Source organism: Fusarium coffeatum, assembly GCF_003316985.1.
Source record: "Fusarium coffeatum strain FIESC_28 chromosome Unknown BRIP53273_contig_56, whole genome shotgun sequence".
Classification (NCBI taxonomy): domain Eukaryota; kingdom Fungi; phylum Ascomycota; class Sordariomycetes; order Hypocreales; family Nectriaceae; genus Fusarium; species Fusarium coffeatum.
The window spans coordinates 12,267-25,945 of NW_022157853.1; the positions used below are offsets into that span (position 1 = coordinate 12,267).

The following is a 13,679-nucleotide window of genomic DNA, read 5'->3' on the forward strand; positions in this document are numbered from 1 at the left end:
GACTGGATCTCACTTCAAAGTGCCGTTGGGAAAACTTTAGTGGGTTTCACTGACTGTGTACTAATAGTCCTGATAGTCCTGATAGTATACCATTCGAACGAGACGCAAACGACACAAGCCGCCGAGCACATTCACTACGTATGACCCGAAGATAATATATCTCTACAGCTTCTCTCCTGAAAGCACGCAGTAGGAAGCACTGCAGAGAATCAATGACGAGGTTTGGATAGTGAGGTACAGGCAATGGCCGTGGTAATTTCAGTTGGGGCAAGACAACTGGAACAATCGGCGGAGCGGTAAGCTGATCATGCCGCCCCACGCTCCAGGTGGTAACGGATACCTGCCTCTGTCGGCTTCTATATCAGCTTGACTATATGGGCGCTTGGCTGATATCTAGAGACGGATGGATGCTCAAGTACAAGGCAGCCTACCTTGGGGAAGGTGGAGCCTTAGGGAACCTACGTCAAGCGCGAAACTAAGTTGAGAAAAATGGATCTTTCCATTGAAGTTTCAAAGCAGTAGGTAATCGCCATCGCGAACGAACCTTCGGTGTTGCTTGTTGTTTCTCACCAGCAGGAACGACTTTGTGATCCGTCACCGACGCCGTCACCTTCACCGTCATCCTCGGTTTCACAAGAGCAGCGACTAAAGCTCCTAATCTCTCGATCATGTGATCAACCAGCGACCCAGAAGCACCGCGATTGAGCGTCAAAGCCAACACCCTAAAATGACCCAATCTGGCGGTGCCATCCATGTCTGTCTGATTGTCACACAACAACGACCATTTCTCTCTCAACTTCATTGTTCATCTGTGACACGCTCGCTTCTCTGCTTAGTAGAAATTCCCTACGAGTCAAGTCGCGCCTTGTTTTGAGTCGGACTCAGCTGGTCTCTACTCATAGCTCAACAAACCTGCCCGACAACTCTTTACCATCCAGTCCCCTTACATCCGGAATTGAAACCCCTCATCTACAGCCGCCTGTTCGGGTCGGGCAGCATCCAAGACATTGTGCAGCTGCTTACTGCTTCTTCGCCGTACAACATTACGCACTGCTGATTTCGAGCTGTATCTTGCTAGCTTTCTGTATCAAGCGCGACATCGGATCATATCATGGAGTTGAGCCAGGAATCCATTCATGATGTTATCCACCCTACTGCAGCTTTCTCGGATATCCTATCGAACCGAGATGCGGAATCGGTAATGCAGGACGGCCAGTCTGTTGACTGGCAGAACTCGGTCCTGAATCCCAAGAATCGTATTGACAGCCTTAGCCAGCTGGAGCGACCTCTTTGGCGTATCGATGGCTGCACTGCTTTCGGGAGTCAATTCTATGCTGTGCCCTTATTTGTCGATTCCATGCCTCCGTTACGGGTGGATGTCTTTATCCCAGAGCCTTCGAAACTCTCACTTGAACTTCGACAAGCTCTTGACGTTGATGTGGCATTTCACACAACAAGTGCGAGACGTATTGCTCACCTCGGCATCACTCAGCATGTACTACGTATCTTGCAATATTGGACTTCGAGCCAGCAAGATCCTGTCGCTATCTTCAGAATGATTCCTTATGGCTCTAGGATTGTGCTCAAAAATATGCCCAAGAATGTCGCTGATGCAGAAATCATTGTCGCCCCAACTCATTATCTTGAGCGGCAGCTCTGGTCCGTATCCTCGCTTCAGGCTGCCTGGGGGACTAATGTCGAACTACCCCGAGTGGTCGACCTCGATGACGTGGTGTACGTCTCACAGCTGCACGACAGTGTCTGCCTTGTCGAGATCGATGGCAAGACGTGGATCTTCAAGGCTCTTACCAGTTACACCAAGTACCTTTATCACGAGCTAAGGCAGCTTCTCACCATACCCCCACACCCCAACGTTGTTTCTCGGCCAGTGCACCTAGTTACGAAACAATGCGGCTTTGGAGGCAAAGTAGCCGTTGTCGGATTCACGCTTGAATATCATATTCATGGTAGTCTGCGCGATCTTATCCCCTTTCTCAAGCTTCACAACATGGTAACATTGGCTGATGAGACAAAATGGGCCACCCAGCTGGCATCGGCATTGGTGCATCTTCGTGCGACGACCGACATGTTCTACCCTGATCTCAGACTAGACAACATCGTCCTTTCAGCTTCTCGAGATGCAGTGATGGTCGACTTCGAGCAGCGTGGAGTCTGGTGTGAGTTTGCGGCTCCTGAAGTCAATGCACTTGAATATGTGAGGCTTCTTGCTATCGATGAAGAAATTCCAGCAGAAGTCAGCGAAAAGTACTCGAACCTCTTGTCGCAAATGCTTCCAGATTGGGAGGCGATGGGTGACAGGGAAGAATACAAATGGCCTTCCAAAGGCTACAACGTTCCATGGGCGTGTCTTACGGCGAAGGAGCAGGAGGCATGCGAGGTGTACATGCTTGGCCGAGTATTGTGGTGTATCTTTGAAGGGAATAGCGCTCCCCAAAGAGCCGCAGTCTGGCTTTCGTACAGATGGGAGCCGCTGGTTGAGTTCCCAGGGTACACAAAGACCCCTGGGGCCATGCAGCGGCTGATCGACCGGTGTACACGTGGAAGACGGTCTGGTCTCAGTAGATGGATTGTCAGGGAAAGGAACCAACTCGTGCTCCGCGAGCTGGAGAAAACGGGTCTTTCTACACCAGAAGCTATACAACGAACTGCGAAGGAGTGGTGGTCTGCAGAGATCGATGCATCGGAGGAGTGGTTGAGGCAGAGAATTGAAGGTATGAAGAGAGGTGATTGGAAGGAGAATTTCTACGACCGGCCAAGTCTGAAGGATGTGCTCGCGGAACTGGAGGCTTTTCGTGACGAAGCTGGATTCAAGTTTTAACAAAGTTAATGGGGAATCAGGGAACTCTTGCTTCACTAACAGCGGGTCGACGAATTTTCACAGACGACAAGACTGGCAGAATCATAAATTGGTACCAAAACTTATGTGGTCGGCAAGTACGGACTAGCTAGTTTCTCTTTCATTCATAGCAACAAACGGGCAGTGTAGTATTATTACCCAAAACATTATTTAGGATATCAATATTCAGTCTTTTCACTATTCTCATCTGGTCCTTCTTGTCTTCCTGCCACCCATCTGCGCCGGAACAGATCTCTTCAAGCCAGAACCTGTGCTCGACGCTCTTAGTCTCTTGAGCATTGCCCTGAACCGCTGCACATAGCCCGCAGGTGCACCATACGTTTCAATCTTGTCAAGAAGTGCTTCAAGGTTATGGAGAAACTGGCTTGCGGCCTCTGGGATTAAATTCAGTACGTTAAGAACAAAGTCTTGGTCGCGATCGCCAATGAGGCGCAGGTACAGGTTGCGCTCGATACGGGGCACACTTGTTGGGCCTTGGTCTCTGTTATGCGATATCACCGAATCTAGTATATGAATAAGGCTGCGAGCTGCAGACAAGGCCTCGCGTGCAGTAAGAGGTCGATCTCGAGTGTATATCTCGTGACGCATGCGACGAATACAGCCGAGGACGTGAGACGCTGCCCAAGGTACATCGCGAGGTGATTCAGCGTCTGTGGGAGGTGCTTTGGAGTCGAGATCTCGCAGAACGCGATCGATGCGCTGTGTGAGCTTATGAAATGTGTCTTTGATCAAGTCTTGTGAGTTTGAAAGGGATCGAAAGTAGTGAAAGAAATGGTGATTGTCGAGAAGCATGCGGAAGACGGTTTGCTCAAGGTCATGACGCTTTATGATGCTCTTTCCCAAAGATACATGGTCGAACATGTCGGGACGGAACTCTTTTGGTTCCGTATCATAGACTGAGGATAGCATTTCTCGAGCTTCTTGTGCACGAAAAGCGTCTGGTTCGTTGTCGTACTCGGAGTCTGGGGTGACGAGATGGGAGTGTAGCCCTTCTGCAAGCACGTCGAGATGATACTTGGAGATATTCTGGAATGGATCCCCAATCTCCTCTGCATATCCCGCCGCACTCATTCTGAGAGGTTTGCTTATATCTTCATCATACAAACTCTGATTAACGATCTGATCCAAGAGCCATAGAAGGTGCCTGCAAGGTTCTCCGTCGTCATTTCGACATGAGCAACTCAGTTTGGAAGTGCCGTCTTCTGGGGCTCGGATCCGGACTGAGCGTGTGACAAGCTCTGTCATCTGGAATGCATAAGTGTTCTCAATGCGACGACATTTTTCCAGTGCGATCTTTGGCGGTTCTCTGAAAGTGTCGCGGATGATGGACTGGGTGGTTTCGGGGAGATGGTCGATGAGATATGTGAGTTTGGTGGGAGATCGAATGGTGGACGATTCATCTTCGTCGGACTCGGAGCTGTTTTCTTCAAACTCGGAATTATTCGAGTCTGTCTCCGACTCTAAAGATGATACATCGTCATGAGGCTGATGAGTCTCTTGGGAGAGGGAGTGTGCCCTGGCACGAGAGTGTGTTTCTGGAGACATACTCTGAAGAGATAGTCTGCTAAAGCGAGATGAAGGAGGAGACATTGGCTTGAGAAGAAGTTCCAATGTTGCGATGATTGTTTCGAGAGGATATCAGGAGGTCTTGGTATAGCTTTATATCATAACTTGAACTAACACGGGCACTTAGATAGTCAATGAGAATGAGAGACCTTGACTGCGGCCCTACATGGTTGGTGATGAGCCTCATGGCCGGGACGGGGGCACGTAGGAGGGGCCCAAGGCATCATGGCTAAGATACAGATACAGGAATGGTTTCTTGGCAAGATCAAAAATGTAATAAAAATCATGAGTGGCTTACCAAGGTACTGTAGCCATGAGGTCCCCCAGGTGGTGGCTGTGAAGTTCAAGGTGGTATGGTGCATATCGTGGCCTCGATACCCACTAGACAGGCAGTATGGGGTCTTGGGGTCGATCCTTTCGGTAGATGGGTTAAGCCGCGTTTATTGGGCATTCTCGGGTGTTTTGCTGGTAGACGACCATAATGATACCCTAGTCCACATGAATATCCTCATATTTTGTGGTTCAACCAAAGTACCAAACATCATCCACTCTACGTGTAATAGCTTCGCCAGTTACACTTTTTCACCTTCAATCAGCATCAGAATAATCCCTCTTCCAATAGAATGTCCTATATAAAAAATCCACGTTGGTTCACCTCATCGAAATCAAAGCCTCTCAACACTCAGCCACGAGCCCACCATCCCTACTGGCGGCTAAAGAGCCACTCACAGTTCACCACGGCTGAAATCGCGACCTCACTGCGCGGCCCATGACATGGATGCTGCCGTCTATTATATATGCTACCTGAATTCAAATCGCCTGTCGCTTCTCTATAGGTCGCGGCTGATGCGACCTCGAAAAACAAACGGTTTGCAGACACATCTTTCTGCTATTGTTTTATTATCTGGCAAGGCATTTTCTAAGCGACAAACCAACCTCGAAAGCTCAGCTTCACGATATGACGATGATGGCCGAGGCTGTAAGATGCGGTCTGTTTGCTTGTTCTTGGGCTTGTTCTAGATGTGGTATGATGTGATGTTTTCTGAAGAGCAGCCCTGCCCATCTCTGTATGATGAGAAACCAGGTATGGACTTATTGCCTCTTGGACTGCGAAGGCCCATTTGAATTCACAATTAGTTATGTAGCCCCAGATATTATATAGCGTCATAGGGGAATAATTAAAGCTTATAAATTGCTTTTGTTAGTCTGAATACATTGTCTCACACATTGGTGACGCTAGTGTCATATATCTTCCTATCTGTGTTGTGCCAACAACTCAATCTCGACAACGGCTAAAGTGTTGGTCCTAAAGACGGTATCGATCGATGTAATGAGTCAATCGACGGCACTTCCATGTAGTGTCTAACGGTGTGACGGTTCCAACACATGTGTATGTTGGTGGCGTTCCCCGAAGCTAGGAAATCACTTCTTGACTGCAGCACTGTATCGAATCGCTACGCATCGAGGCCCGGGATACACTTCATATTGTGATCATACGAGAGCGATCTGGACGTGAGTGCAACATGACGGGTCATGTTGTTGGTCCAACTGACATTGAGGTCATCACATAAGAACTGATACCGGCCACAGAAGTCTAATAGATACCCTAGACATTGAGAGAACAGAGGTTCTAGAAAACAACTCGTTCTTACACATCACCGAATCAAAATGACTTCATTCTAGGTTGCTAATGCTTATCCGTCCCCCGTCCCCAGTGATATTATCAGAATACTCAGCATGCGCAACATCAAAGCCCAAGGGAAAGTCGAAAGCCAGGGCCTTAGTACATCACACATCTGTATGGTCTGTTAGCCATCAAGCAGATGGCAGAGGTGAGCGAACGAGGGGGGGGTTGGCTTCTCGTGGCCAAGACTTCCAGATCGAAAGTAAAAAAATAACAACAAGGAAACACAAAACGCAATAAAAGCTATCCACAGGCAACGTCATCAAAGCCTATATCCCAGGCTTGAGTTTAAAAAAGCAGTTCGTGACTGGTCGTATCGCCACTTGCTGAATCAACATTGAATTTCCCCAGTGCACCTAATTCCCGAGACCGTAAAAGGAGGTGTTTGCGTGTCAAGCGAGTCCGAACCAATAGTAAACCACCTCAGAGCTGATGCGTGTTTGGGCAGCTACTTTAGAGCCCTCTCCGAAAAGCGATAATAGATAAAGATACATCATGCACAGGTGAGTGCAGGTCGAAGTCCGTCGTCGAATCGGACAACTCGGGATGCATGGCTCTTGGTGGCTGCTTTCTTGGTCGGGGTCCTGCCTTGACGGAGGATCGTCTTCGGATCGGGTGACAGAGATTTCGGAGAAGACGAAGACCGGCCTGCAGACGAGGAATTCGACTTCCTAGGCAGGCTATCCACAGACCGGTCGGATTGTCAATCGATACCGTGCTGCTGCTTGAGCTGAGCTAAAGATTCGCGGCGGGCTTCGAGGTCCTCTTTTGACTTGGCCATCTTGTCGGGCTGGTGGTATAGTACTAGAGAAACAAGTTAGTATAACCCCAGATCCAGCTAAGGTGATGCGGTGCGGCATCGCCTGAACAGACAAAAGGTTGACATACCAACGAGGTATCGGTTTTGGAAGTTAAAGCCGTTGAGCTTGTCGCAGGCTTGCTTCGCGTCGGTTACGTCTTCATAGACAACGAATGCGGTTCCCTTGGTGTTGTTGGCGATACCCTGTCGAACCTGGCTGCACAGACCGTCAGTATAAAATTCGTGAAGCGCATGTTCTTGACATGTTTTGCGAATAATGTCCTCGCGTAGAAGTCGTCGAGAAGTCCGGGGGTAGGTGCGTACCGAATGGGACCGAATTTTCCGAAGAGGTCGAATAACTCTTCTGGAGTGACGTTGTAACTATTGTTGTCGATTAGTCTGGATCCAAGCGCAAATCTTTATCGTTCGTCCTAGCGTACCTCAGGTTCTTTACGAACAGAGCTCTATAGAAAGGTTAGCAAAATGTCTCGATGCGTGTGGCCAAAAACGCCAATCCAAGTCGAGAATGCGATCACTTGTGACTGGGGCGCAAGACTTTTGAGATTGATTCGCAGCGATTATACGAGGCGCAGATACACGAGCAGGTGGCATCAACTTACCGATTGACTTCTGGGGCTAATTTACCGCCGCGACTACTCATCTCTTGGATGATGGTTGATGGTGCTGATATTGGTTCTGTAGGAACGGAGAGGGCGCGGTAGGCGGTATTACGGGACGGAGAGAGAGATAGAATTGAGCGGAGCGGAGACGGGAGGACGGCAACGACCTGGAAGGCAAGATCTATGCACGTGACCTTGCAAGCGGACCACATCTCGGGGGAACGATCACTTTGATTGGTCAGTGGCGCTGGCGTGATCTAAGGCGGCAGGGCGGACAGCAACGGGCGGCGTCACTTGACGAAGGTGGCACTGTATTACTGTCTAGGTAATGTTGAAGAAACATGAGTATAGGTTGTAACGGAAGCCGTTGCCATTCGTATATACTTTTAATGGCTATTGCATTTGTTCTTCTTAATGGTGCCTTAACACAGCTGCTACAAGAATCATCCTGTCTCGACCTCTGTCACGCGACCAACCAGATACCTTTATCAGTCACCGCATCTGTCTGTACGCACGTCAGGCTGTAGAGTACAGACTACAGAGCAACTTGGGGCTACTTGAGGCTCACCCGAGACAATGCGTTTGGTCAAGCAGCCAAGGCAGATAAGACTAGGTTCCATGCAAGTGAACCAGGTGCCGTGGAGTCGCGTACCCGCTGATAGAGAAACTGACGGCACTTTCAAGCCGAGGCCTTGCTAGACTCCAGCAGTCTAGGCAGTGGGCGAAGAAAAGGCCCTGCAGAACCTGGCTTCTAGCGTCTTTGGGTGCTTCAGGTATCACCGCAGCAGCGCACAACCTGGTCACTCGGACACGTGGAGAGTTCGTTTTCAGGGATCAAGTCAATAAACATCGTCAGACAAAGGGTCCAGGTTAAGTGATGCGCTTTCCCTACCAAAGCTCTTGAGCCTAATTCATGCTCTAGTTCTCACTGCCTGAGTAAACGGTGTAAGTGGATATTGGCAGATCTAGGAGTATTCTCATTCTGTGTTCCTCTTGACAATATTGGTTGACTTTGCTGAGCCTCTGTTGTTGCCGAGAGGCTTCGCCCTTTGAATCTCGGTTCAGCCATCCATCAAATTTTAGTCGCGCAAGACCGATTGGCCGTTCTCCACCGCAGCCCCGTTTCTCCCATCAGTCACTGACTCGATTCGGTCTTTGCGACCAAAGATTCACGATGAGTCTTGAGTATGAAAAGTATGAATTGTAAGAATTATTATGAGAAGTATCATCACCCAGTCAAAGACAATTTAACTAGATGAGATAGCAGTACCGTGCCTGTGAATTCGTGGGGTATTCGCAGCTCTCTCAGTTTTATCGCCGGAATACCTACCATGAGCTGCCTACCTACTCAGTCGCAACTGCCGTGAAGTGAATGGAAAGCGTGCATCTCAAATCGACGTTAACTTCATCACAGAGGCTCATTTTTGAATCTTCTCTGCTCAACTTCGCTTTACATCATCGCGGAAATGCCGGCTTATCGTTAACACTACAATATCGAACTATCATATTCATTCAACCGAGTACTAATCATCGCATTATTCGGCGTTAACAGATCTCCGACAACGGCATTTTGTATCCCCAAGGACTCACAAATCATACGAACCATCTCATTTGCGCACGAGGCCCTGGATCGACAAGCCTGACCCCACAATGTCGCGCTTCGGCCACGACATCCTCTCCGTCTTCAATGTCGCTTCAAGTAACAAGGATTTCCTCGCCGACGTCATCGAATCCGGCCAGACACCAGCCGATGATTTTGAGGACATTTTCAAGGAGAGTCTGTTAGCAGGCGCTCAGGATTGGAATTATTTAGTTGAATGCGCCACCTCTATGCAACGAGCTCGCCGATACGACAAATACAGCACAGAAGCCCAAGATCTTCTCGCATATGTACGGCACGCACTGGAAGGACGGGTCCTTCCGTCGCACTCAGACTCGGGGACGGAGACGGAGTCGCCATGGGAGATGACCGATAGACTTATCGCCCAAGCAAAAGAGCTTGAAGGCGACCCTGGAGTCCACCAGCCACAAATTCCCGGGCGGATTGATAACCAGCAACTCTTGCAGCAGCCTGGGCTGGAGGCTTCATCAAACAAAAGGAACCTCTCCAAAACTTCTCCTTATTGGTCCGACCAACCTCAAGAGACGCTTCCTAATGAGAGCCGCAAGTGGAGTGCTCCAATGGCGTCGATGTTTGAACCTTCACAAACATATACCTCTGCGTTAGCACAAACAAATAGCATATTTCAAGCTCCGAGTCTCGGTAGCCTCGCTGTCGAGCAGGGTTCCCCGCAAGATGTCACCATGAGAGATAAGGATAAGACTACTAGAAGTGTCAAGCCCAACAGTGCTATCTCCCCATTCTTCACAGACGCCTCGGCTTCTGGCTCAGTGGCACAGAAGCGACCGCCGAGCGGGACTGTACCTTCGGTCCCTTTTGCACCTCTTACATCACCGAGCTTTGGTCTCATTCAAGAGGACCTCGCCCATGAACCGTTCTGGCTGCTCGTTGCTGTCTCGTTCCTCATCAAAACGAAGGGTGTACATGCCATCCCCACGTTCTATAAATTCAAAGAGCGATTTCCAACTCCTGCAGATGTCGCCTCTACACAGAATGGCGATGCGATTATTGCGATGATACGCCATCTTGGACTCGCTCACCATCGTGTAACATTGGTGCAAAATATTGCTCGGGGGTTCTTGGATGACCCGCCAGCTGCTGAGAAGCTGTACAAGGTGAAGAACTATGATTGTAGAGATGTTGAACTTACACCACGCTCAGCTGAACTCAACGGATATGCACCATTCTCGAAGAGAGGCGGCGATGGAGACCTGGAGGCGTGGGAGATCGGACATCTTACACAAGGCAAGTATGCTATAGACAGTTGGCGTATCTTTTGTCGGGACGAGTTGCTCGGCCGAGCAGAAGACTGGAAGGGAAAAGGCAAAAAACCTGAGTTCCAGCCCGAATGGATGAGGGTTCACCCTAATGATAAAGAACTCCGGGCATATCTCAGGTGGATGTGGATGAAAGAGGGTTGGGAATGGGATCCAACCACAGGCAAACGTATCGTCCTGAGGGAAGAGATGCGCAATGCTGTCAATGAAGGGAGAATTGAGTATGATAACACAGGCGGGTTGAGGGTGGTGGATAAAGGTACAGAGTATCCAGTCGATCCGGCTTTGACACAGGCTTAGAGAGCAGCCATTACGAAGCGAGGGAGCTGACTGGTTGTTTCATTGACGAATAGTCACTGTATAAGCATTACGATAGAATTGTCTGTAGCTTTGCACGTACAAGTATTGTTGGTATAGTACAAAAAAGAGAGCTCTAAGTTGTCTACGGATACTGTACAATAGAGCAGAACGTGATGCGCCACCGAGGTAGTGGTTATTAGAAGAGTTTCCATTCTTGGATCACTTAGTTCCCGGCCCTAACCCAAGTGGTGATGGAGGATGGCTGGGACCCTGGCTAGAGTCTGGAGGTGCAACATGCCCGCACCTACCGTACTGAGGAAAGTAAATGGTGATCTGACTGGCCTCGGCTGGATGTGAGGACTCAAAACACTTGCAGATTTAAGCAGGTAATAACTGACCCAGACAGGTCGTGTACCCTGTACCTGAAAACTCCCCTCTTTTCAGCACGAGCTAGAGGTATCGGCACCTAGCAAAGTCTCAGTTGAGAAGTTGGGGCGCTAGAGTCACAAATAGAACGGAAGGCAAGGGAGCTAAAAAGTGGGACGGCAACAAGCTCCATCACGGGATCTCTAAAGGACACCGTTGTACAATCAGGGCCCTCTCTCTGTTCTGCTCTGCTCTACAGGTAACAGCCCCAGTCCAGTCCAGTCCAGTCCAACCATAGGTAATCTGTACAGTTCTTTTTCTCGACTCGTCTGAGGTCATCGTCTCCAATTGAATCACAAAGGACAGCTCGCCTCGACGCCTCGTTCTTGTCTGTCTCTCCTTGCCCTCTTTTTCCTCATTCTTTATTCTACTCCCAACTCTTATCTTGTCTCGACTTTTGACTTTTTGCTTGTCAAGCTTCTCAATCCCCATTTGTTCTCCTCTTTGGTCGAGTCCAATCAAACACCCTTTCGGTTTAACTTCCGAAAGCTTCTACCAGCTGTTTGATTGACGTCTTTTCCTTCCTTCCTCTCACGACGGCCCTACCTCCTTGGCGAATTCGTCTTGTCAACATTTGCTGTGCTTCATCATCTAGTCAGCAGGTCTGCACGTGAAACAAGCTTCATTCGATCTCGAACCTCGACTCTACAGTCATGTCCCAGCGATTCAACTCTGGCTACGGCCTCGGTGGCCCTGCGCCCTACGGCGCATCCCAGGCTGCCGATCCTCAGCAGGGTGAGGGCTTTCTCGACCAGATTCGACCCTATACCAGCAAGATTGAGGATGCGCTCGACACCTTCAGCGAGCCTATCAAGCCGTGAGTCGAGCGACGTCCTGTACTAGCGTGTTTGGAGCTCTGAGAGCTGACCTTTGTCCTTGTTGACAGCTATCTCCCTGCCATTGGCCGTTTTCTGATCGTCGTTACCTTCTTCGAAGATGCTCTTCGTATCGTCACCCAATGGTCCGACCAGCTGCTCTACCTGAAGGACTACCGTCACAGTAAGATGCGCCTCTATCCCCGAGGTATGGGAAAGGCTGGTTGTTCTAACGTTTGACAGTTCCTTCCGGCATCACTCACCTGTTCCTACTCGTCAACATCATCGCCATGTTCTCTTGCTCCACCCTTGTCATCATCCGAAAGCACTCCGACTACGCCGTTGCTGGTCTCATGGGCGTTGTTGTTACTCAAGCTCTTGGTTACGGTCTCATCTTCGATCTCAACTTCTTCCTCCGAAACCTGTCTGTCATTGGTGGCCTCGTCATGGTTCTGTCTGATTCGTGGGTTCGCAAGACACAGGTCTTTGCTGGTCTTCCCCAAATTGACGAGAAGGATCGCAAGATGTACTTCCAGCTTGCTGGTCGTGTCCTCCTGATCTTCCTCTTCATTGGATTCGTTTTCAGCGGAGAGTGGTCGCTCTGGCGTGTCATTGTCTCCTCCCTTGGCGGTATTTCTTGCGTCATGGTTGTTGTTGGATTCAAGGCCAAGTACAGCGCCACCCTGCTCGTTGTCATTCTGAGCATTTTCAACCTCTTGGTCAACAACTTCTGGACTGTAAGTTGCGATCTAAAAGACAGGTATACTCTGAACAAAGCTAACAAATCACATAGCTCCACGAGCACCACCCCCACAAGGACTTCGCCAAGTACGACTTCTTCCAGATCCTGTCCATCGTCGGTGGACTCCTGCTTCTCGTCAACAGCGGCCCCGGCCAGTTCAGCATCGACGAGAAGAAGAAGGTCTACTAAGTCCAGAACCAGACAAGCAAGCTACATCCGACAAAGGATGGGCATCGAGGTGTCCGGCGTTGGCAGGGCCTATTCGATTTACAATTTTGGGAAAGGATGACAATTCGAAGAAAAGTTACGCTCGAGCTGAAATGGCAGCCGAACGAGTCATACGACGGCTGAGGTGCAGCACCAGGATTGATACGATATGATATGAGGAGGTATAAAATCTGTTTACACAACACATCGATGACAATGAATACATGGATGATCTTTTACATTTGGTGACATGGTGGACAGCTTGAGGGACAGGTGTGGCTGTTGTCTAGACTTGTTCTGTTTGAATGATATTCCTGTGTCAAAGATAACCGCTGGATAACAAACATCCAGTGCGGGAGTTTTGCCAACCCGATAGGGGTTCAGTTGTTGATGTCTATATAACGATCAACGTTGAATGCATACGAAAGCCACGCTTATTTGTCCAGACGAGAGTACGTGACCAAAGGTGCCAGTGAGCACTTTCTTTGCGATATCTGTTCGATGTGAGGGGATGGGCGCCGATCATCAAATGGGTAAAAAAGCTCAGAAAAGATCTGAATCACCAACACAGTGACTTTTGCAACTGGTTCAGATATCAAAAGGCTTACTTGGTACCCAGAGTTAGACACTTTAGAGAAACAACATTATTAACACATTAAAACTCATATTCATTATTTTTTCGCCAATATCATCTCTATCTAATTAGGTCCTGACACACCGGGTGAAATTATATTCTGTCGCTCG

General features: G+C 49.1%; 5 protein-coding genes across 5 annotated transcripts; 3 read left to right on the forward strand and 2 right to left on the reverse strand.

Annotated features, from left to right (window-relative positions):
* Positions 1 to 1,111: 1,111 nt before the first annotated feature.
* FIESC28_02611 (uncharacterized protein) lies at positions 1,112 to 2,839 on the forward strand (the record flags this gene model as incomplete). Its single annotated transcript, XM_031156760.1, has 1 exon — positions 1,112 to 2,839. One exon carries the CDS (start codon positions 1,112 to 1,114, stop codon positions 2,837 to 2,839), a length of 1,728 nt encoding a protein of 575 aa, XP_031019152.1.
* A 222-nt stretch (positions 2,840 to 3,061) lies between these two features.
* FIESC28_02612 (uncharacterized protein) lies at positions 3,062 to 4,423 on the reverse strand (the record flags this gene model as incomplete). Its single annotated transcript, XM_031156761.1, has 1 exon — positions 3,062 to 4,423. The coding sequence occupies one exon, from the start codon at positions 4,421 to 4,423 to the stop codon at positions 3,062 to 3,064; it is 1,362 nt and encodes a 453-aa protein (XP_031019153.1).
* A 2,408-nt stretch (positions 4,424 to 6,831) lies between these two features.
* On the reverse strand, positions 6,832 to 7,759 carry FIESC28_02613 (uncharacterized protein; the record flags this gene model as incomplete). Its single annotated transcript, XM_031156762.1, has 5 exons — positions 6,832 to 6,932; positions 7,017 to 7,144; positions 7,252 to 7,308; positions 7,368 to 7,391; positions 7,548 to 7,759. 5 exons carry the CDS (start codon positions 7,757 to 7,759, stop codon positions 6,832 to 6,834), a joined length of 522 nt encoding a protein of 173 aa, XP_031019154.1.
* A 1,438-nt stretch (positions 7,760 to 9,197) lies between these two features.
* On the forward strand, positions 9,198 to 10,745 carry FIESC28_02614 (uncharacterized protein; the record flags this gene model as incomplete). Its single annotated transcript, XM_031156763.1, has 1 exon — positions 9,198 to 10,745. The coding sequence occupies one exon, from the start codon at positions 9,198 to 9,200 to the stop codon at positions 10,743 to 10,745; it is 1,548 nt and encodes a 515-aa protein (XP_031019155.1).
* A 1,079-nt stretch (positions 10,746 to 11,824) lies between these two features.
* FIESC28_02615 (uncharacterized protein) lies at positions 11,825 to 12,917 on the forward strand (the record flags this gene model as incomplete). Its single annotated transcript, XM_031156764.1, has 4 exons — positions 11,825 to 11,988; positions 12,058 to 12,170; positions 12,230 to 12,723; positions 12,780 to 12,917. 4 exons carry the CDS (start codon positions 11,825 to 11,827, stop codon positions 12,915 to 12,917), a joined length of 909 nt encoding a protein of 302 aa, XP_031019156.1.
* Between the last annotated feature and the right edge of the window lie 762 nt (positions 12,918 to 13,679).